Source organism: Zea mays, chromosome 4 (genome assembly GCF_902167145.1).
Source record: "Zea mays cultivar B73 chromosome 4, Zm-B73-REFERENCE-NAM-5.0, whole genome shotgun sequence".
Classification (NCBI taxonomy): Eukaryota; Viridiplantae; Streptophyta; class Magnoliopsida; order Poales; family Poaceae; genus Zea; species Zea mays.
In genome coordinates, this window is record NC_050099.1 from 81,616,737 (window position 1) to 81,639,688 (window position 22,952).

General features: G+C 44.5%; 1 protein-coding gene and 1 long non-coding RNA gene across 3 annotated transcripts; one reads left to right on the forward strand and one right to left on the reverse strand.

Moving 5' to 3' along the window:
- Window positions 1-2,944: 2,944 nt before the first annotated feature.
- Window positions 2,945-4,239, reverse strand: LOC111591308 (uncharacterized). The gene is made up of 2 exons (XR_002750472.2): window positions 3,859-4,239; window positions 2,945-3,095 (listed from the first exon to the last, which is right to left on the reverse strand). It is a non-coding gene; the product is annotated as an uncharacterized lncRNA (long non-coding RNA).
- Window positions 4,240-7,128: 2,889 nt separating this feature from the next.
- LOC100276823 (uncharacterized) lies at window positions 7,129-10,633 on the forward strand. 2 transcript variants are annotated; one of them, NM_001346285.1, is made up of 3 exons: window positions 7,172-7,638; window positions 8,120-8,407; window positions 10,384-10,633. In NM_001346285.1, the coding sequence occupies exons 1-2, from the start codon at window positions 7,273-7,275 to the stop codon at window positions 8,363-8,365; spliced, it is 612 nt and encodes a 203-aa protein (NP_001333214.1). In that variant the 5' UTR covers window positions 7,172-7,272; the 3' UTR covers window positions 8,366-8,407; window positions 10,384-10,633. The 2 variants fall into 2 exon arrangements, with proteins under 2 accessions (NP_001144004.1, NP_001333214.1); NM_001150532.1 differs by lacking the exon at window positions 10,384-10,633 and having other exon boundaries at window positions 7,129-7,638; window positions 8,120-8,736.
- Window positions 10,634-22,952: the final 12,319 nt, after the last annotated feature.

The window sequence follows — 22,952 nt, forward strand, 5'->3', positions numbered from 1 at the left end:
TCCAACTCATCATCCACCTGAAGCCCAACCTGCCAAGTAAGTCGCTACTGACCGGCCATGAATTCTTGTGCGCTGGGATGACGGCCATTGTTGATGTTGTGTGAGTGTCCTCGAACAAGATGTATGTAGAGGAGTAGCACATCCAGTGGTGCAACGACCAGATGTACTACCTCACTGATGAGCCCGGGGTGCACTTCATTTGGCAGCCCAGCCAAGAGTCATCGGTACTCACCATGTCGCGCATGTTCGACGACTACTATATCAAGGATTGTGGCGTCATCTTGGCGCCGGAGGTGACGCAGAGGAGGACTGACAACAATGACCACTCGCCATCGTTGGGGTAGCTTTTGTGCTGGTCTGCCTTTAATTCTCTTCGCAAACACACACTTGCCTTTTTGTTTAAGCAAGCGTGTATGGTGGTGCGTGCCTGATGACTAACGATGTACGACGCAACTTCTACCGGTAGGTGTGGCACGTGCTCTCCAATGATGAGACCATGCAAATCATGATATATATCGAAGTCTGCATGATATTGATGGTTGCAATGTAGTAGTGAAACAACTAAATTAAAATAACAAAATTTATGTATGGCTAGGATCACAAATGGATTATGAAACATTTTCTTATAACAATATAAGACACATTTTGTATATAAGTTATCATGGTATTATATGTTCCCGTTGCAACGCACAGGTACTCACCTATTATTTTATTAAATGAGTAAATCAATACATATACTAGTTCATAGTTAGCCATAAAAATTAGAGTGTGCAGATAGTGAATGGAACTAATTTATTTAAACATAGAATATTCCTATGAACATTTTGCAATTTGAATCACTAAATTTGGAGTCCATATGCAAAAGATATGAAATAAACAAGTTTGGGAGTTTAAAATATGAAAATAGGTCTAATTTTGTAATTATTTTAAAGCCTAGGGTTCAATCTACAAGATTACAGGGGCCTGTGTATAAAGTATAGGGACGTCGGGTTCTATTCGCAGAAACCGAGGGGGTCTTAAGCAAAACAACCACAGCGAAAAGGGTATCCGGGCTTCTCGGCCATCCGATCGAGAACGGACGCCTAAGATTAGAAGCGGGCGCGCGGGATCGGATGTGAGGGCTAAACGGCGGGTCCCACGTGTCAGCGGCCCGGGTATCCCCAGTGCGGGATGCGAGCACGGGCGCTCTCTAGCAGGCGGGGCCCATGGGTCGGCGACTCAAGCACTTGGGAGGGGGAAACAGCGGGGGTCCGACAGGCGGCTCAGGGGGTCGGGCCCACTAGTCAGCGGTAGAGGGCATGCGCAGGCGCGACTTCGCGGGCGAAGAAGGCACAGGACGGTTGCGGTTGGCCGGGGGGTCTCGGTTTGATGGCGCGGGACCGGTACTGGTGATCACCGGCGACTAATCGACGGGACAGAGAAAACGGGGGAGAGAGAAAAGAAGGTCCGGCGGGGAAATTCACCTCGGATGGGGCGGGAATGGTGGCGAGGATGTGCCTGATGGTGGCGGAGCACGGTCACGGACGACGGCCGAGCACTACCGGCGGCGGGTTCGGGCGCAGGAGGCCTGGCGACGGGGAAGCTCCGGTGAGCTTGAAAAACGGGTGCGCGCAGCTCGGGTGAGTGGGCAGAGGCGAAATGAGTGAGGCAGGGGAGAGGTGGGGGTGTGCGGGGACTTGTAGAGGGGGTCGGGGTGCCGGTTTGGAGCTGGGTGGCGACGTGGGTGCGACAATCTCGACGTGCGTGCGCGCGGTCCGCGCAGGCGAGCGGTTGAAAGAGGGGGGGAGGGACTGGCAAGCGGGGCCCGCGCGACAGCGGCACAGACACGCGAGCACACGACGGGCCAAAGCGCCGACAAGGTGACCCCACAGAACAGCGAGAGGGAGAGAGGCGCGGATCGACGCCGACAGGCGGGGTCCGCCTGTCAGAGACCGAGGGCGCGCGGGCGCGGGCACGCGCGCGGCTGGGCTTAGTGGGCCGATTGGGCCAAAATAGGTTTTCTATTTTCCAGGGATTTTCCAATTGCTTTTCTATTTATTTTCTCTAGGTTTTCAATTCAAATTCAAACCAAGTTTCAAATTCAAGCTAATTCAAACATGTGCAACAATTCAAAGAATATTTAAACTCCGCATGATGCAACATTTCATGACTCATAATGTTTTGGCCAAGATAAATAATTAATCCCTCCCTAATTAAACACAAAAGGAAAAAGAGAGAGAAGCTAGAGAGAGATAGAAACTAGAGTGAGAGAGAGAGAGAGAAGAGTAACACTTGAATTTGGATGATAATAAGAAAGAAATTTTATACCCCAAATTCAGGGTGTTACAAAACGATTGTAATGTAAGAACATTAAAGCATTAGAATTATATAATTGATTATGTCATGGCCAGGTATGTACCATATATACACAAAGAAACAAATATGTAAGGAGTTAAATATTAATCTACATATAAGACCGAGGTACATACTTGTTTTGAAGCTTTTTTTGTCGGCGTTAGCAGCATATTTAGCATAACACTAACTTGTTGTTTGGTTGTGTTTTGGGAGCGGCAACATAAATGGAATCAAATGATGGCACTAGTTGTTACTATGCAATGAAAAGCGTCAATTGTTTGGTTTGCTCAAGCGAAGAGGAGGGATGTGGTCGCGGAGGCTGTAATGGGATAGTGCCGCAGACTGGCGGGATCGCCAATCTGAAGCATCGTAACTGATGCTGCATGAATCGATTACATTGCGGCCGAAACAAATAGCAACAAACGTAACCCGACCACATTGTAAATCATTAACAGATCGAAACAACCCAACCAAACACCTCCTAAGATTTCCATGGGACAGAAAGGTGAGGGATAGTATTAGTTCTCAGGTGAATTCAATCAACTAAATATCACCAGCATATCAACATTAATAATAGAACAATAAAATTTTCATGTGATAGAGAGGCCGGTAAACTTTATTTTTTCATTTGATTCCAGCAAATAAAATAGTAATATAAGCAGCAAACCTTTTCTTAAAAAAGGAGTGGGAAATACACCTTTTTTTATAAAAATCAGTTATTCTTCAAAGCGTCACACGGATGTCCTAAAGATGTTCTTCAACTGCAACACAATCATTCTGAAAAGGTTAGTAACAATCAGATTAATGTTGTAAAAATGTGTGACACGAAAAAGTAAAGAACGTGAAGTACAATACATTGGTAAGAAATCAAAGACACATATTAACCCACTATTAGGAACATATACATGTGTGTGCATGCATGATCGTTAAAATATTTTGTTAACATAAACCTATTTATTTTAGGTTGGAGCTTAATTAGGTCGACCAAGGCAATGTTCTTCAAGTCTAGTATCACCTCAAATGGTAGGGGCACCAAAAATAGCTTCCCATATTGTTGTGTATATGCTTTCGAAGACTTCTTTTGATAACTAAATCCTAACCTTCCTGTGAACAATCAGCACCTAAACTGCCTCTTTTTTATGCGTACAAGACCGCATTCAGCTAGGGCATAACATCGAACAGCTACAGTGCATGAACCAATTTACTGCTACCACTTGGCAGCATCCTATTCCAGATGTCGCCCTGATCGGAGAAAGGGGGAGGAGCATCAGCGCAAAACATGGGCAGTTAACACAGTCGTGTACAACGTACCGGCTCACCTCTCTGCTTCTCATCATGAACTCTAGAGTAGAGAAGTGCATCGATTCGCCGGATGAGCCATCGTCGGCGTCAAGGAGTGAAGAACGAAGAGAATACAAAAAACACAGAACCCTAGCATCGAAGGCTATGCAAAATCCAATGCCGAATGGTGGGGAGGGGGCTGAAATGCAGCGGTAGACATCGCCGAAGGGAAGGAGAACATACCTCTTTTGTGCTTTCACTACGTCTTTGTCGCCTCACCTCCTCAACGCGACCTCATCTCCATCGCGGCGTCGCCTCACCTCCTCAAGGTTATCTCATATCCGTCGAGCATGGCTCTCTGTCGAGTGTCGCCTCACCTCTTCCAGGCAACAAAAACAGAACTCATAAACACCAGCGCCAACAACACTTTTATTTTCTTTTCAAAGATTTGTGTCTCGCACTCTCGCGATGCTTCCAGGAGGAATGTGTGGGAGCGGTGCTTCGCAGGCCAAAGAAAATTGTCACGATGAAGAGGCAGTGAGAGCGAGAAGGAAGAACTGTAGCGCGGAGGTGAAAAGAGTCACTAAGAGAGAAGGAGTCATCAAGAAGAATCGAGAGGCACAGAGAACAAGAGATAGAGTGGAGCAAGTGATTCCAGAAACACAAAATGAGGCTGTCGACGGTGTTGTTGGATGCGCTTAGCCGTTGGATGCAAATCAGACGCATAGTGTTATTTTGGGTGACGTGGACACCGTGATTGTGTCCGTTTTGAACCGGCTTTCATATATAGAAAAAATGCACAAACATAAGCATAGAGCACAATAAAGGAAGTATTCACACATCATAGGTGATTGTGATGGCGTTGAGGATGATGATACTTTGTGTCTTCTTGGAGACGAATAGGATCCACTGTCACACCGGTGACCGGTCGCCGCACGTCAGCTTCATCGTCTGATCGCTCTTTTTGCTTTTGTCCTCGATCCTAGCCTCCTCTCATAGGCATTGAGTCCGCTGAGCTCCACACACCAGACAAAAAGCATCAGCACAATTTTATAGCCAAATGTAAAGCAATGATCGATTAGCAACGCTAAGCAAAAGGGAATAGACCACATGACAAAATATGTGTGAGAAACCTCTCATTTTTTCCTTACATCAAACTAGAAAGAAAGTACTGAACATACCGATGAAGGTAAAAAATATACATTGTGTAAATAAGAAAGAAAATTATATCATGTGCAACCACTGAATTATTCTAGGAACACATAACAATTCTTAACATATATAACCATGGAAAAGAAACTTACAAAAGAAGGATATAGTATAGCATGGGAAAAGTGTAGTGCCTTTTCACATTGACTAAATGATAGTATGTTTGCAACGTTTGCAGTTATCTAATATTGGACAATCAAATATTCGATAGTACTTTGATGCGGTGAAGAGGCATGGAATAGAATCATGGAATGATGTAGTAGCACAATCTGTAACTTGCAAGTTGATTTGATGAACGTGATAACTCTTAACATAAAAGCAGTAGCAGGATAAATCTTAGTATATATAAGCGGTGAAGAACATGACAGCGAATTTGCAATAGTAGACATCGAGCAGAATCACCTTGGAAGACCATTCGAGTCGAATAAAATGTAGTGATGCCAGGTAGGAAGTTCAGTGGAGAACCAGATATAGGTTGGTAAATTATTACAATGTTTCTCACATACTTATCCAAGCATGGCAATAATGTGGAGCAACATCAGGTAGAAATTATTGGAGGGCCTGACATGCACTAATCACTGTGGAGTAACATTAGGTGATGATGCTCAAGAGAGTGCAGATCAGGCAGACATCATAAAACTTATGCAAACCAGAGTCAAAGGTAGAATATGAAACATAACAACAATATTCAATTAAAATGTCAGGTATGTGGCCTAGAACTGGGACTCACATAGTCCATTGTTGTACACATGAATAAGTTACGGATGTGCTATAAACCAAGGTATATCATTGTGCCCACTACGAACGACAGGGGAAAAATACCTGTGAATACTTATAGAATAATGGTGCATGTATTGGTACAATTGGAGACCCGTTCCCTGGAATAGAATAGCAAGCAGACTCGTTTTGGGCATTGAATCGAGCACTTGACGGACACAAAACAACAAGAGTAGAGCACAACACGACGTTGCTGTAAGCAAAACTGATGGCCTCGGCGTGGCTCGAAGTGCCGCTGGTGTTGCGGTATGACACGTTGGACACGGCCATGGCGGAGGTCTGGTTGGCATAGGAGCTGCCACCGCCGCCATCACTCTACCGGGGCACATCGTAGTAGAGCTAGTCGATGACGATGGGGTGGCCAACACTGTGCATGACCACGATGGCGAAGCACACGACGCGGACGTACTTGGCCCCGCCCAGGCACGTCTTGACCCGCACCCAGTTCTATGTGCGGCTGATCCCCATTGTGTCCAATGCGACGTCCTCCACCTTCGTGAATGATAATGCGAGCAGTGCGTAAATGGTAGCACCTAGGAGGAGGGGGCGCACCCAGGAAGGGGTAGTTGGTTATCTTACCTCAGGGCGGGACGTGAGCGTCGTTGTTGCGGCATGACGCGTGCATAAGGCCCAGCGTGGTCGGCGGCAGGTGGCGCAAAGGCACGACAGTGCTGCTAGGTCGGCGAGCGGGCTAGGTCGTGGTGTGGCTGCGTCATAGGGCAGGCGCACCGCGAAGCCGTGCGAGCATGACACGCTATGAGGTGGCGGTGTGCACGCCGAGGGGAGGGGATGCAAACTTCGCGACGACGTTTTTTGGATCTTGGCAACACGGACTCGCTTCACGGGGGGAGATCCTGCCGCCGGAAGGGTAAAGCACCTAGGGAGTGTCGGAGCAGTGAGGTTCGTTTGAGGCTTCACGGCGACACTTCTGGGGATCCTGTCGCCATGGACTCGAGTCATCTAGAAGCTTCACAGCGAATGGACGACGGCTACAAATCTAAAGAGCGACGTCCCATAGCAGCTGAATGGAGGACCGTCATAATATGATCGGACGGCCAGAAGAAAACAAATGACGTGGCGCTTCGAGGAGCCAGCTATGCTCCCTTGTTTAATACATAGAAAAAAACATCTGATAAGTGACATGTATCGATATGGTACTATAGTGCTTCAGTTTGCATGACTTTGAATAATTTTTTTTCCTTCACTAGCAAACTGCCCCAAATTCATTCGTCCACTCGGCACGAATCAGAACCTGACGCGTGTTAAATCCCTTCCGTGTTCGTCACAGGGCCATTCACTTTCCTAAATCCACGTTCGTATTTACTATTCATATTTAAATAACTTCTCTCAACTATTATTCTCCTTATTTCATCTCCTATTCAACCATTCTTCCTATTCAGCTTTTCCATTTACTCTTTAACTGAGCTATTTGATTTTTTATATCAGTTTTTAGAGTTTTTAAAAAATACTAGTGACATATTTGTAATACAATAATATATATTATTATCAGTTAATTCAATTTACGAAGAGTTAATTTCGCAGTTAATGGTGCGACCCTGACGGGGGCCGTCTTATCCCCTTCCTATTCTGCTTTCCCCTCGCTCCAGAGTCCAGTCCCCAGACGAGCGGTTGGAGCTTCGACGTGCGGTTTCCATTTCCTGCCCTGCTCTGATGGCCGTCGCCGAAGTGGCGATCGAGATTCTCCCGCAGCAGCAGCAGCAGCAGCCGCCGCCGCCGCCGCGGGAACCGGCGGTAGTGCCTCCGAACCTCTCCGTGCCGAGAGTGCTCCAGTATCTGTACCTCTTGAGCGCGTGGGTCGCCTGCGCGGGCGTGGCTGCCGGGACCGTGGCGCGCCGGGCCTTGGGCGACTCTTCCCCGTTGGTCTACGGGTTCCTCAAAGTCTCGATCGGAGCCCTCGTTTTCCCCGCGCTGCTCATCCTCGTCTTCGCCCTGCGGGTCTTGCGCGCCATGCTTGCCGTGGGGTTCAGACGGTCACTCCGCACTCACGCCAGGGAGATTCAGATCCAAGCCACGAAGGTATTGGATTGAGTTTTAGTTTTACGAGATATATATACTAGTAGTTTGGTAGGTTCTAGTTCTCTGTGTGTTGATGTGGAATCATATACTGTATACACACGCAGTTTCAGTTGGGAAATAGCTTGCGTTATTTCTTCGAAAGGAGAATTGATCTGAATCTGTCCAATTTCAGAAAATAATCATACACATCCTATCAATACGGTCGTGTGAGCTCAAAATTAAACGCTTTTTAGTTTGCTCCAAGTCGTCCTCATCAGGTCTATGGTGTGTGGATGCCGGAGCTGCTTTCAGTTATGCTGTATCAGTTTCTCTAGAGAAAATTTAATTTGTGCACTATATTTTCGTGATTGCATTTGCATCTTTCCAGTTTTATATTCAAACATAATTATAAATCCAATCCAATCCCTATGATTATTTCAATCGAGGAGAACTGACTGAGTTTGCTTGCTCTTGCTGACATGCTCTCGGACATCCTTGTCAGATATTTAGAGCGTTAACGTGGAAGGTGCTGCAGGACCCTATTGTGCTTGCGTGGCTCGCATCTTTGCTTTTCATCCTGCTTCTTGCAGCAAGTGTTCTGGTGTTTGTGGGACTTCTACCAATGGAGGAGTCTCGCAGAGAAAGGATTGGTTATGCGCTCTCTGATGTGGGGGTATTGGGTGCAATGGCAATGTATTGCCTTATCATTATACCCAGTTTTGCGCTGAAGATCTGGAGGAGCAAGTAGGGTGGCGATGCTGCACAAGGCACAACACTGGCGATATCTGAGGTACCCAACTGTTTCTCTGGCCATCCTGTGGTCTTGTGTCGTATAAGCTTTTCTATAACGAAGGATCGTACATAGTTGTGCTTTGTTGCCTCTTATTAGTATGTTAACAGCCCTTTTAGTAGCATAAATCAGAATTCTGACTGTGAAAGCTGCTTCAATAGGTAGTTATTGAACAATAGACTTCATGTGAACGTTAGCATAAAATCTGCTACAGGCTGAAAAATGTTTGAAAGTACTTTTTTTTGGAAATTATGTGTAATTGAATCCAGTCTGAGGCCATGTGTAACTCCTAATCTGTCACTACGGTTCCTGGATTTTTCATCTATTACTGAAGACAAGGAGTCTATGGTTGATGTTGAGGATTGTTTGCCGTGGTGCCCACGGACATAATAAGGGCATGTTTGGGAGCAAGGTGAATAGAGGGGAATGGATGGGCTAAAATCCCCTGGCTTCCAAACAAGCCCTAAGAGGTTTCAAATCCTTGCTAAGTGTTAACCATGGGGGCATTGACTTTCTGGAATCACCACAACTACTATGTTTTTAATGGGACTATTTACCATTAAGTTTGTTCTTGGACAGTTTTTGGATGAGGCACACCTGTGGCGTCTTTCTGGCGCTATAGATTTAGCCCATTTGGATGTTACTGCCAGATAATTGGCTGGCCCATTTACAACGTGTTTGGTTTAAGGAATGAAGTAGTCCATCATTTTTTCACTCTTCACTTTCTTGTTTGATTTGTAGAATGGAATGAGTTGATTCATCACCATTTCATTACTCATAGGCTCATAATTATTAATAATGTTACGAATGAGTTCATTGCACCAAATTTGTGGAATGAACTCATGATGCACCACCTCATCTAAAATGGATTGGCTCTTCAAAAAACACCCCCTTAGTGTTTGGTTGGGTCGGTTGTTTATTCTTTGAAACGCTCACATGCATTATGTCCCTAGCTGAGGGGTGGTGTGGGAAGGCGGGGAGGGGGTTGTGTGAGAGCGTTGTATTTATACTATTTTTATTCTTATTGACATGATAAACAGATCTCCTGATGAAAAAAATCCACTTATCTGCATGCATTTTCAAATGGCCTTTTATGTATCCTGTTCTGTTTATTGTACATTATTGTGTTAAAGCTTTATGTTTGGTTGGTAGCAGAAATAAACCTTGGTTTCACTTTGTCACATACATTAATGGCATTAATCTTTTTATATATCATACTGATGCCTTTTATGTTTGAGTAAATCAAATGAAAAACTCAGTTTGATTATGTGAACACATAGACATGGTAGTGATTCAGGCCCATCTTTTTGGTACTTTACCTTGTTTCTACTGCATTTTTACAGTGGTTATTTGGAAAATATATTTGGTTGTGGTGCAAGGGATCCTACCATAGTGTACAAGTTTTCCCCCCTGTCACCCTTCTCACAATGATATGTTGATAATAACTTACTCCCTCTGTTCCCTATCTTAAGGCCACGAAGGTTTGTCCTAAGTCAATACTTTGAAGCATAGACCATTAATAACAAAATATTCATAAATATTGACTAAATAAAAGCAAAACTATTACATTTACTATTAAAACATCTACTACAATGTATAAATTCAATAATTTAAAAATAATTATATTTATAGATATTGTTGGTCAAAGTTTCAAAACTAACTTAAAACAAGCCTTCGTGACTTTAAGATAGGAAACGGAGGGAGTACTGTACCTCTAGCCGCTAGTGACTAGCTTTTATGTATAAGTAAGCATATTCAGAATTTCATACGTTCTTTGTTGTGGAAGGGATAAATGAATGTGGTTGCTTGCAACCTGACACCTCAAAATTTCCTACCATTAGTTTTAAGTGACACAACTAGTATAAAGGACATAAGATATTGGCTTGTTGTATTGCTAAACATGTACTAGCTAGGTGACGTACCCGCAGAACTGTCGAATACTGATCTAACCAAAAGTCGCCGTGATTTCTTGACAGGCAAGGACAGTTGGAGAAGGTGCAAAAGATGGACTCCTAGTTACCGTGGGTGAAGCCAGCTAATTAATGTTTTAGAGAAATAATTCTCTCTTGGAGACTACTACTACTGTTCTACCTCAGCATCACCGGTGCTGGTGCGTGTGTAACGTGGTCACTGTGGGTATCATCACTACCCTACCCTAAGCCCTATCAGAACATAAGCACCCCTTGGAGATTTGTGCCGTCTAAATGAATATAGTTGGTTCAGCGTCGTGACTGGATCTGTGGTTGTGATTATTACGTATACAGCTAGTTGTGGACTTGTGGTAGGAGTGTATCAATGCCAGCTTGCGGGCATGTGGCCATGTGGGCGACTAGGCGAGTTCTTGGTTAGTACTACTCAGCTGTGGATTGTTGTTCGAATCTTCATTTAGCTGATGAAGGCTACCAGACGGAGATGGGTGACTAACCTAGACCTAGGTGAGTGACCCTCAAAGAGCGTTCTTGAGACTGAAATTCAAATTTCCATAAACCTCGTTAAACACAGCAGGGGTGATCTCCAATCTTTCGATAAGCCTCGAAGTCATCTTCTGCAACCGAGGATTTTCCAAACTACGGCGTGCTAAAACAGTATCCTCACTCGCTCATAAGGCGTGCGGTGAACTTATGCGGACCATTCACCATTGCTAAAAAGATCGCAAAAAAAAAAAAAATCCATGTTATGACGTGTCAACCAAAAGCAAGCAAACGAATTCCCACGGAACAAGGACCACGTTTGAATTGACACAAAGACAAACCTTCACTCAACGCTAAACGAAGCAACAACTCCATGGCAGGAGAGGACTAAAATGAGGCACGACACGGCAGTGGGGTTGTATCTAGTGTAGACCAGTGACTGCTCATGAAAGGATCTCAGAACTAAAAACTCAGTGTAGGAACAATCACGTCAAAGACAATCTATATTACAAACGCCTTTTACATTTTTTTTTGTCTAGTCAAAACTACGCAATAAACAAGCTATCTATATACAACTACGATTTAGACTAAGTATGTTGCTATCTCTACTGCACAAAACTATAGAAACTAGATTTTAAACCTATCAACTAGTCTATCAACTAAGCTAGAAAGCTAAAGCACACAACGAAGATATAGAATATAAATGTGGACGCTAAAAGACGATACAGATACAAACTGTCGGTGTTTCGAACCTCGCTCCGACAAGTAAATTCATTGTGCGCGTTCTGGGCTCCGGACGGTGTGCGTGGTGGGCGCAAGATTTATACTGGTTAGATCAGAACGTCCCTACTTCCAGTCTGTGAGGAAAATAGACCCCGAGCCATTTGGCTAAGTGATTTTGATGTTCGATGATCAACGTAACCTTGTGAACTAATGTGTTCCAAGTGTTTGTGTTTTGTAGTTCACATAATTCGAAGAGGATTGGACTAAGGCTCTGAGGATGCAACACCTCAAAAGAAGACCTAAAAGATACTTAGAAGATCAATAAATATCAAGCACAAGTTCAAGACTCAAGACCAAAAGAGCCTGAAAGCATCTAGGCCCCTGGTTGGTTTTAGTGACTAATGACAACGTAATGTTATATGTGACTAACGTGTGTTTTGCAGAGACAAATGTTAAGTTAGGTCGCATTACAGGTAGATGTACTATAACGGTGAAAACAATCCCGGAGACAAGAACTTAAAGCGACGGCTAAAGCGACGAAACACAAAGTGAAGGTCTTCGTATTCCGAGTGTCAAGGAGTTGCGGACACTCGTGATATAGTTAGGTCTTTTATTTTGTTTTAGCCGTACTATAAAGAGGGGTTGTCGATGATTAGTTTGACCAAGAGAGTTCTAGTGTAGTGTTGGTGCATATTCACACTAACATATAGTGCTAGGTGACACTCTAGAACATACTCACAAGTTAGAACGAAAACCTATTTCAAAAATAGTAGAAAATATAATTTAGGGTTTCTGACTGTGGGGCACCAGACTGTCCGGTGCGCCCTCTGTCAGGTGGGGCCAGGATGGCCCGGGGAAGGGTTTCCCCCGCGCGAAAACCCGAGAGCGCAAGGTTCATGAGTTGAATTTTAGTGGCGCACTGGACAGCGCACCGGACAGTGACTGTTCACTGTCTGGTGTGCCATCTGCCCAACGGCTAGCTGTCAGAACTAGCCGTTGGAGTCGACTATTGGCGCACCAGTGGCGCACTGGACTGTCCGGTGCGCCCATGCGCAGAAGATTGCTGGTAACGACTAGTTGGTGGGTGAGAGCTATTTATACCCCCTCCACCCACCATATTCATTGTCTTGCTGCCCACATTTACTCCTACACATTGTAGAGCATTGCAAGCACCAAAAGCCTAGTGAGGTGATTATAGAATCTTAATCCCGCATTTGGACCTCATTAGCGCTAGCGAGAGGCACCTAGAGCACACACCACTTGCATTAGGCTTCTCTTGGTCAAGCAAAAGTCTACGACTTGTTACTCTTGGTGATCGACATCACCTAGACGGCTTGGTGGCGTTGGGAGCTCGGTGATCACCGTGGAGATCTTGTTGGTGACCCGACTCAAGTTTGTAAGCGGTCGTGTGAGATCCACCACGCCGGAGTGGCAAAGGATCATCTCATAGTGAGCACTTGGTTCTTGCGAGGACCAAGGGGGAGCGATACCCTTGCGCGGGTGCTCCAATGAGGACTAGTGGAGAGTGCCGACTCTTCGATACCTCGGGAAAAATTAGAGGAGTCTTCTAAACCTTGCTTTACATTCCGCACTTAACTCAAACATTTTACATTGTGTATTTGATTAGCAAGTATTTGAAGTATTGTCTTAGCATTGTTGTATTTATAGTATTATTCTCTTAGTGCTAGTTGTTGGGGTGAAGTTGGGCTCTTGCTTAGGTTTAATTAGTGTTGATTTTTAGAAAAGCCCAATTCACCCCCCTCTTGGGCATCGTGATCCATTCAATTGGTATCAGAGCCTTGTTGCTCTTAGATTAGCTTAACCGCTAGAGTAACGATGTCCGGTGGGGATGGACCTCCTCCTATTTTTGATGGTGACGATTTTCCATATTGGAAAATTCGTATGGAAGCATATTTAGAGGCTATAGACATTGGTGTTTACAAAGCCACCACACAAGGATTCCCCGAACCTAGAGATCCCACAAATCTTGTAGGTGAAGAGTGAAAGTCGCCCAGAGGGGGGGGTGAATAGGGCGAATCTGAAATTTATAAACTTAAGCACAACTTCAAGCCGGGTTAGCGTTAGAAATATGAACGAGTCTGAGAGAGAGGGTGAAAACAAATCGCAGGCAAATAAAGAGTGAGACACGATGATTTGTTTTACCGAGGTTCGGTTCTTGCAAATCTACTCCCCGTTGAGGTGGTCACAAAGACCGGGTCTCTTTCAACCCTTTCCCTCTCTCAAACGGTCACTTAGACCGAGTGAGCTTCTCTTCTCAATCAAACGGGACACAAAGTCCCCGCAAGGACCACCACACAATTGGTGTCTCTTGCCTCGGTTACAATTGAGTTGATCACAAGAAAGAATGAGAAAAAGAAGCAATCCAAGCGCAAGAGCTCAAATGAACACAAGTCACTTTCTCACTAGTCACTATTTGATTTGGAATGAACTATGGACTTGGGAGAGAATTTGATCTCTTTGGTGTGTCTTGTATTGAATGCTATAGCTCTTGTAAGGTGTAGGAAGTTGGAAAACTTGGATGCAATGAATGTGGGGTGGTTGGGTATTTATAGCCCCAACCACAAAAAGTGGCCGTTGGGAGGCTGTCTGTCGCATGGCGCACCGGACAGTCCGGTGCACCACCGGACACTGTCCGGTGCGCCAGCAACGTCAGCCGGCCATTGGGTTCTGACCGTTGGAGCTCTGACAGGTGGGGCCTCTGGGCTATCCGGTGGTGCACCGGACAGGTCCTGTAGACTGTCCGGTGCCCCTTCTGCGCGTGCTCTGACTCTAGCGCGCACTGTAGCGCATTTAATGCGGTTGTAGTCGACCGTTGGCGCGAAGTAGCTGTTGCTCCGCTGGCACACCGGACAGTCCAGTGTGACACCGGACACTGTTCGGTGCTTCACCGGACAGTCCGGTGAAGCACCGAACAGTGTCCGGTGTCACACCGGACTAGCGGAGCGGCCTCCCATTTTCCCGAAGGTAGCGAGTTCAGCGTCAAGTTCCCTGGTGCACCGGACAGTCCGGTGCGCCAGACCAGGATGCCTTTTGGGATGTCTTTGGCTCTCTTTATTTGAACCCATCTTTGGTCTTTTTATTGGCTTGTTGTGAACCTTTGGCACCTGTAAAACTTATAGACTAGAGCAAACTAGTTAGTCCAATTATTTGTGTTGGGCAATTCAACCACCAAAATCAATTTAGGAAAAGGTGTAAGCCTATTTCCCTTTCAATCTCCCCCTTTTTGGTGATTGATGCCAACACAAACCAAAGAAAATATAGAAGTGCATAATTGAACTAGTTTGCATAATGCAAGTGCAAAGGATACTAAGAATTTGAACCAATAAATTCTCATAAGATATGCATGGATTGTTTCTTTATTTTTAACATTTTGGACCACGCTTGCACCACATGTTTTGTTTTTTCAAATTTTTGTAAATTCTTTTCAAAGTTCTTTTGCAAATAGTCAAAGGTAAATGAATAAGATTTAGAGAAGCATTTTCAAGATTTGACATTTTCTCCCCCTGTTTCAAATGCTTTTCCTTTGACTAAACAAAACTCCCCCTCAATAAAATCCTCCTCTTAGTGTTCAAGACGGTTTTAGATATTAGTTTTTGAAGAGGGTGTTCCAATTTGAAATTCTATCAAAAATAAGATACCGATTGAAAAATCATCAATTGAAAAATCTTTTTTTTAACTCACAATTTTGAAAATTGGTGGTGGTGGTGCGGTCCTTTTGCTTTGGGCTAATATTTTCTCCCCCTTTGGCGTGAATCGCCAATAACAGATATTTGAGTGAAATATAAGCCCTTATAACTACTTTCTCTCCCTTTGGCGAACAAAATATGAGTGAAGATTATACCAAAGTTGGAGAGAGGCTCGGAGCGACGGCGAAGGATGAGTAATTTGATGGAGTGGAGTGGAAGCCTTTGTCTTCGCCGAAGACTCCAATTCCCTTTCAATCTATGACTTGGGTTGAAATACACTTGAAAACTCATTAGTCATAGCATATAAAAGAGACATGATCAAAGGTATATTAATGAGCTATGTGTGCAAGACATCAAATGAAATTCCGAGAATCAAGAATATTTAGCTCATGCCTAAGTTTGTTAAATGTTTGTTCATCTAGTGGCTTGGTAAAGATATCGGCTAATTGTTCTTTGGTGTTAATATATGCAATCTCGATATCCCCCTTTTGTTGGTGATCCCTTAGAAAATGATACCGAATGGCTATGTGTTTAGTGCGGCTATGTTCAACGGGATTATCCGCCATGCAAATTGCACTCTCATTATCACATAGAAGAGGAACTTTGGTTAATTTGTAACCATAGTCCCTAAGGGTTTGCCTCATCCAAAGCAATTGCGCGCAACAATGGCCTGTGGCAATATACTTGGCTTCGACGGTAGAAAGAGCTACAGAATTTTGCTTCTTTGAAGCCCAAGACACCAGAGACCTTCCCAAGAACTGGCAAGTCCCCGATGTGCTCTTTCTATTAATTTTACACCCTGCCCAATCGGCATCTGAATAACCAATTAAATCAAATGTGGATCCCCGAGGGTACCAAAGCCCAAACTTAGGAGTATAAACTAAATATCTCAAGATTCGTTTTACGGCCCTAAGGTGAGCTTCCTTAGGATCGGTTTGGAATCTTGCACACATGCATACGGAAAGCATAATATCCGGTCGAGATGCACATAAATAGAGTAAAGAACCTATCATTGACCGGTATACCTTTTGATCTACGGATTTACCTCCCGTGTCGAGGTCGAGATGCCCATTGGTTCCCATGGGTGTCTTGATGGGCTTGGCATCCTTCATCCCAAATTTGTTTAGAATATCTTGAATATACTTCGTTTGGCTAATGAAGGTGCCCTCTTGGAGTTGCTTTACTTGAAATCCCAAGAAGTACTTCAACTCCCCCATCATGGACATCTCGAATTTCTGTGTCATGATCCTACTAAATTCTTCACATGTAGATTCGTTAGTAGACCCAAATATAATATCATCAACATAAATTTGGCATACAAACAAATCATTTGGAAGTGTTTTAGTGAATAAAGTAGGATCGGCCTTTCCGACTTTGAAGCCATTAGTGATAAGAAAATCTCTTAGGCATTCATACCATGCTCTTGGGGCTTGCTTGAGCCCATAAAGCGCCTTAGAGAGTTTATACACGTGATTAGGATACTCACTATCTTCAAAGCCGGGAGGTTGCTCAACATAGACCTCTTCCTTGATTGGTCCGTTGAGGAAGGCACTTTTCACGTCCATTTGATAAAGCTTGAAGCCATGGTAAGTAGCATAAGCAAGTAAAATGCGAATTGATTCTAGCCTAGCTACGGGTGCATAGGTTTCACCGAAATCCAAACCTTCGACTTGTGAATATCCTTTGGCTACAAGTCGGGCTTTGTTCCTTGTCACCACACCATGCTCATCTTGCTTGTTGCGGAAGACCCACTTGGTTCCTACAACATTTTGGTTAGGACGTGGAACTAGATGCCATACCTCATTCCTAGTGAAGTTGTTGAGCTCTTCTTGCATCGCCACCACCGAATCCGAATCTTGAAGTGCTTCCTCTATCCTGTGTGGCTCAATAGAGGAAACAAAAGAATAATGTTCACAAAAATGAGCAACACGAGATCGAGTAGTTACCCCCTTTTGAATATCGCCGAGGATGGTGTTCACGGGGTGATCTCGTTGGATTGCTTGGTGGACTCTTGGGTGTGGCGGCCTTGGAACTTGTTCATCTTCCTTATCTTGATCATGGGCATCTCCCCCTTGATCATTGCTCTCCTCTTGAGATGGCTCAACTTCTTGATCTTCTCCTTCATCATTTTGAGCCTCATCCTCATCTTGAGTTGGTGGAGATGCTTGCATTGAGGAGGATGGTTGATCTTGTGCATTTGGAGACTCTTCGGATTCCTTAGGACACACATCCCCAATGGACATGTTCCTTAGCGCGACGCACGGAGCCTCTTCATCATCTAGTTCATCAAGATCAACTTACTCTTCTTGAGAGCCGTTAGTCTCATCAAACACAATGTCACAAGAAACTTCAACTAGTCCTGAGGACTTGTTAAAGACTCTATATGCCCTTGTGTTTGAATCATATCCTAGTAAAAAGCCTTCTACAACCTTAGGAGCAAATTTGGATTTTCTACCTCTTTTAACAAGAATAAAGCATTTGCTACCAAAGACTCTAAAATATGAAACATTGGGCTTTTTACCGGTTAGGAGTTCATATGATGTCTTCTTGAGGATTCGGTGTAGATACAACCGGTTGATGGCGTAGCAAGCGGTGTTGACCGCCTCGGCCCAAAACTGATCCGAAGTCTTGTACTCATCAAGCATGGTTCTTGCCATGTCCAATAGAGTTCAATTCTTCCTCTCCACTACACCATTTTGTTGTGGCGTGTAGGGAGAAGAGAACTCATGCTTGATGCCCTCCTCCTCAAGGAAGCCTTCAATTTGAGAGTTCTTGAACTCCGTCCCGTTGTCGCTTCTGATTTTCTTGATCCTTAAGCCGAACTCATTTTGAGCCCGTCTCAAGAATCCCTTTAAGGTCTCTTGGGTATGAGATTTTTCCTGCAAAAAGAACACCCAAGTGAAGCGAGAATAATCATCCACAATAACTAGACATTACTTACTCCCGCCGATGCTTATGTAAGCAATCGAGCCGAATAGATCCATGTGTAGGAGCTCGAGTGGCCTGTCAGTCGTCATGATGTTCTTGTATGGATGATGAGCACCAACTTGCTTCCCTGCCTGACATGCGCTACAAACCCTGTCTTTCTCAAAATGAACATCTGTTAGTCCTAAAATGTGTTCTCCCTTTAGAAGCTTGTGAAGATTCTTCATTCCAACATGCGCTAGTCGGCGATGCCAGAGCCAGCCCATGTTAGTCTTAGCAATTAAGCAAGTGTCGAGTTCAGCTCTATCAAAATCTACTAAGCATAGCTGACCCTCTAACACTCCCTTAAATGCTACTGAATCATCACTTCTTCTAAAGACAGTAACACCTATATCCGTAAAAAGACAGTTGTAACCCATTTTACATAATTGTGAAACTGAAAGCAAGTTGTAATCTAAAGAATCTACAAGAAAAACATTTGAGATGGAATGGTCAGGTGATATAGCAATTTTACCCAATCCTTTGACCAAACCTTGATTCCCATCCCCGAATGTGATAGCTCGTTGGGGATCTTGGTTTTTCTCGTAGGAGGAGAACATCTTCTTCTCCCCTGTCATGTGGTTTGTGCACCCGCTATCGATGATCCAACTTGAGCCCCCGGATGCATAAACCTACAAAACAAATTTAGTTCTTGATTTTAGGTACCCAAAGAGTTTTGGGTCCTTTGACATTAGATACAAGAACTTTGGGTACCCAAACACAAGTCTTTGACCCCTTGTGCTTGCCCCCAACATATTTGGCAACTACCTTGCCGGATTTGTTAGTCAAAATATAAGATGCATCAAAAGTTTTAAATGAAATGTTAGAATCATTTGATGCAATAAGAGTTTTCTTCTTAGGCAATTTAGCACGGGTTGATTGCCTAGAGCTAGATGTCTCACCCTTATACATAAAATCATGATTAGGGCCAGAGTGAGACTTCCTAGAGTGAATTCTCCTAATTTTGTGCTCGGGATAACCGGCAGGGTACAAAATGTAACCCTCGTTATCCTGAGGCATGGGAGCCTTGCCCTTAACAAAGTTAGACAATTTTTTAGGAGGAGCATTAAGTTTGACATTGTCTCCCTTCTGGAATCCAATGCCATCCTTGATGCTAGGGCGTCTCCCACTATAGAGCATGCTTCTAGCAAATTTAAAATTTTCATTTTCTAAGTCATGCTCATTAATTTTGTCATTAAGTTGAGCTATGTTATCATTTTGTTTCTTAATTAAAGCTAGGTGATCATGAATAACATCAACATTAATATCTCTACATCTAGTGCAAATGGAAACATGCTCAACGGTAGATGTAGAGGGTTTGCAAGATTTTAGTTCAACAATTTTAGCATGTAAAATGTCATTTTCACTTCTAAGATTGGAAATTGTAACATTACAAACATCTAAGTCTTTAGCCTTAGCCATTAATTTTTCATTTTCAATCTTAAGGCTAGCAAGGGAGACATTCAATTCTTCAATCTTAGCAAGTAAACTAACATTATCATCTCTAAGATTGGGAATTGAAACATCACAAGCATTTGAATCAACCTTAGCAATTATTTTAGCATTCTCATTTCTAAGGTTGGCAATAATATCATGGCAAGTGCTTAGCTCACTAGATAGTTTTTCACATTTTTCTACTTCTAGAGTGTAAGCATTTTTAACCTTAACATGCTTCTTATTTTCTTTAATTAGGAAGTCCTCTTGGGAGTCCAAGAGTTCATCCTTCTCATAAATAACACTAATTAATTCATTCAAATTTTCTTTTTGTTGCATGTTTAGGTTGGCAAAAAGGTTGCACAAGTTATCCTCCTCATCACTAGAATTATCTTCATCACTAGAGGATGCATATTTAGTGGAGGATCTTGATTTTACCTTCTTCCTTTTTCCGTCCTTTGCCATGAGACACTTGTGGCCGACGTTGGGGAAGAGGAGTCCTTTGGTGATGGCGATGTTGGCGGCGTCCTCGTCGGAGGAGGAGTCGGTGTAGCTCTCGTCGGAGTCCCATTCGCGACACACATGGGCATCGCCGCCCCTCTTCTTGTGGTACCTCTTCTTTTCTCTCCTCTTTCCCTTCTTGTCGTTGCCCCTGTCACTATCACTTGATAATGGACATTTTGCAATAAAATGACCGGGCTTACCACACTTGTAGCACACTTTCTTGGAGCGGGATTTGTAATCCTTCCCCTCCTTTGCTTGAGGATTTGGCGGAAGCTCTTGATGATGAGCGCCATCTTCTCATTGTCGAGCTTGGAGGCGTCAATGGGGAGTCTACTTGATGTAGACTCTTCCTTCTTCTCCTCCGTCGCCTTGAATGCAACTGGTTGTGCTTCGGGCATGGAGGGGCCATCCTACTCGATGATTTTCTTTGAGCCTTTGACCATCAACTCAAAGCTCACAAATTTTCCTATCACTTCCTCGGGAGACATTAGTGTATATCTAGGATCACCACGTATTAATTGAACTTGCGTAGGGTTAAGAAAGACGAGTGATCTAAGAATAACCTTGACCATTTCATGGTCATCCCATTTTTTGCTCCCGAGGTTGCGCACTTGGTTCACCAAGGTCTTGAGCCGGTTGTACATCTCTTGTGGCTCCTCCCCTTGGCGAAGTCGGAAGCGACCGAGCTCCCCCTCGATCGTCTCCCGCTTGGTGATCTTGGTCACCTCGTCTCCTTCGTGCGCGGTCTTGAGTACGTCCCAAATCTCCTTGGCGCTCTTCAATCCTTGCACCTTGTTATACTCCTCTCAACTTAGAGAGGTGAGGAGTATAGTGGTGGCTTGGGAGTTGAAGTGCACGATTTGGGCCACCTCGTCCTCATCATAATCTTCATCCCCTATGGATGGTACCTGTACACCAAACTCAACAGCATCCCATATGCTTTTGTGGAGTGAGGTTAGGTGATATCTCATTATATCACTCCACCTAGAATAATCTTCACCGTCAAATGTCGGTGGTTTGCCTAATGGGACGGAAAGTAATGGAGTATGCTTAGGAATGCGAGGATAGCGTAGGGGGATCTTACTATACTTCTTATGCTCTTGGCGCTTAGAAGTGACGGACGCGGCGTCGGATCCGGATGTAGAGGGCGAGGAAGAATCGGTCTCGTAGTAGACAACTTTCTTCATTTTCTTCTTCTTCTCGCCACTCTTGTGCGAACGAATGCGTGAAGGGGATCCATCCTTCTTCTTGTTGGCAGACTCCCTTGATGGAGCCTTCCCATGGCTTGTAGCGGACTTCTCACCGCCGATCACCATCTTCTTGGCGTGATCTCCCGACATCACTTCGAGCGGTTAAGCTCTAATGAAGTACCGGGCTCTGATACCAATTGAAAGTCACCTAGAGGGGGGGGGGGGGGTGAATAGGGCGAATCTGAAATTTATAAACTTAAGCACAACTACAAGCCATGTTAGCGTTAGAAATATGAACGAGTCCGAGAGAGAGGGTGAAAACAAATCGCGGGCAAATAAAGAGTGAGACACGATGATTTGTTTTACCGAGGTTCGGTTCTTGCAAACCTACTCCCCGTTGAGGTGGTCACAAAGACCGGGTCTCTTTCAACCCTTTCCCTCTCTCAAACGGTCACTTAGACCGAGTGAGCTTCTCTTCTCAATCAAACAGGACACAAAGTCCCCGCAAGGACCACCACACAATTGGTGTCTCTTGCCTCGGTTACAATTGAGTTGATCACAAGAAAGAATGAGAAAAAGAAGCAATCCAAGCGCAAGAGCTCAAATGAACACAAGTCACTTTCTCACTAGTCACTATTTGATTTGGAATGAACTATGGACTTGGGAGAGAATTTGATCTCTTTGGTGTGTCTTGTATTGAATGTTATAGCTCTTGTAAGGTGTAGGAAAGTTGGAAAACTTGGATGCAATGAATGTGGGGTGGTTGGGGTATTTATAGCCCCAACCACCAAAAATGGTCGTTGGGAGGCTGTTTGTCGCATGGCGCACCGGACAGTCCGGTGCGCCACTGGACACTGTCCGGTGCGCCAGCCACGTTAGCTGACCGTTGGGTTCTGACCGTTGGAGCTCTGACAGGTGGGGCCTCTGGGCTGTCCGGTGGTGCACCGGATAGGTCCTGTAGACTGTCCGGTGCCCCTTCTACGCGTGCTCTGACTCTGGCACGCACTGTAGCGCATTTAATGCGGTTGCAGTCGACCGTTGGCGCGAAGTAGCCGTCGCTACTGACTGGCCATGAATTCTTGTGCGTTGATACGATGGTCGTTGCTGACGTTGTATGAGTGTCCTCGAACACGATGTATGCAGAGGAGTAGCGCATCCGGTGGTGCCACGGCCAGGGGTACTACCTTGCTGATGAGCCCGGGGTGCACTTCGTTTTACAGCCCAGCCAAGAGTCATTAGTACTCGGTATGTCGTGCGTTCGACGACTACTATATCAAGGACTGTGGCGTCATCTTGGCGCCAGAGGTGATGCAGAGGAGGACCGACAATAATGACCAGTTCGTCATCCTCGCCACCGTTGGGGTAGCTTTTGTGCCGGCTTGCCTTTAATTCTCTTCGCAAACACACACTTGCCTTTTTGTTTAAGCAAAAACGTATGGTGGTACGTGTCTGATGACTAACGATGTACGAGGGAATTTCTTTTGGTATGTGTGGAACATGCTCTCCAATGATGAGACTATGCAAATCGTGACATATATCGAAGTCTGCATGATACTGATGATTGCAATGTAGTGGTGAAACAGATAGATTATAAATAACAAAATTTATGTAT

What these genes read in the sequence shown, in the direction of transcription:
- LOC100276823 (NM_001150532.1), top strand. Translation starts at nt 7,273, where the DNA reads ATGGCCGTCGCCGAAGTGGCGATCGAGATTCTCCCGCAGCAGCAGCAG. An exon ending in TTCAGATCCAAGCCACGAAG is followed by an intron (nt 7,639 to 8,119) that starts GTATTGGATTGA and finishes CATCCTTGTCAG; the next exon opens with ATATTTAGAGCGTTAACGTG.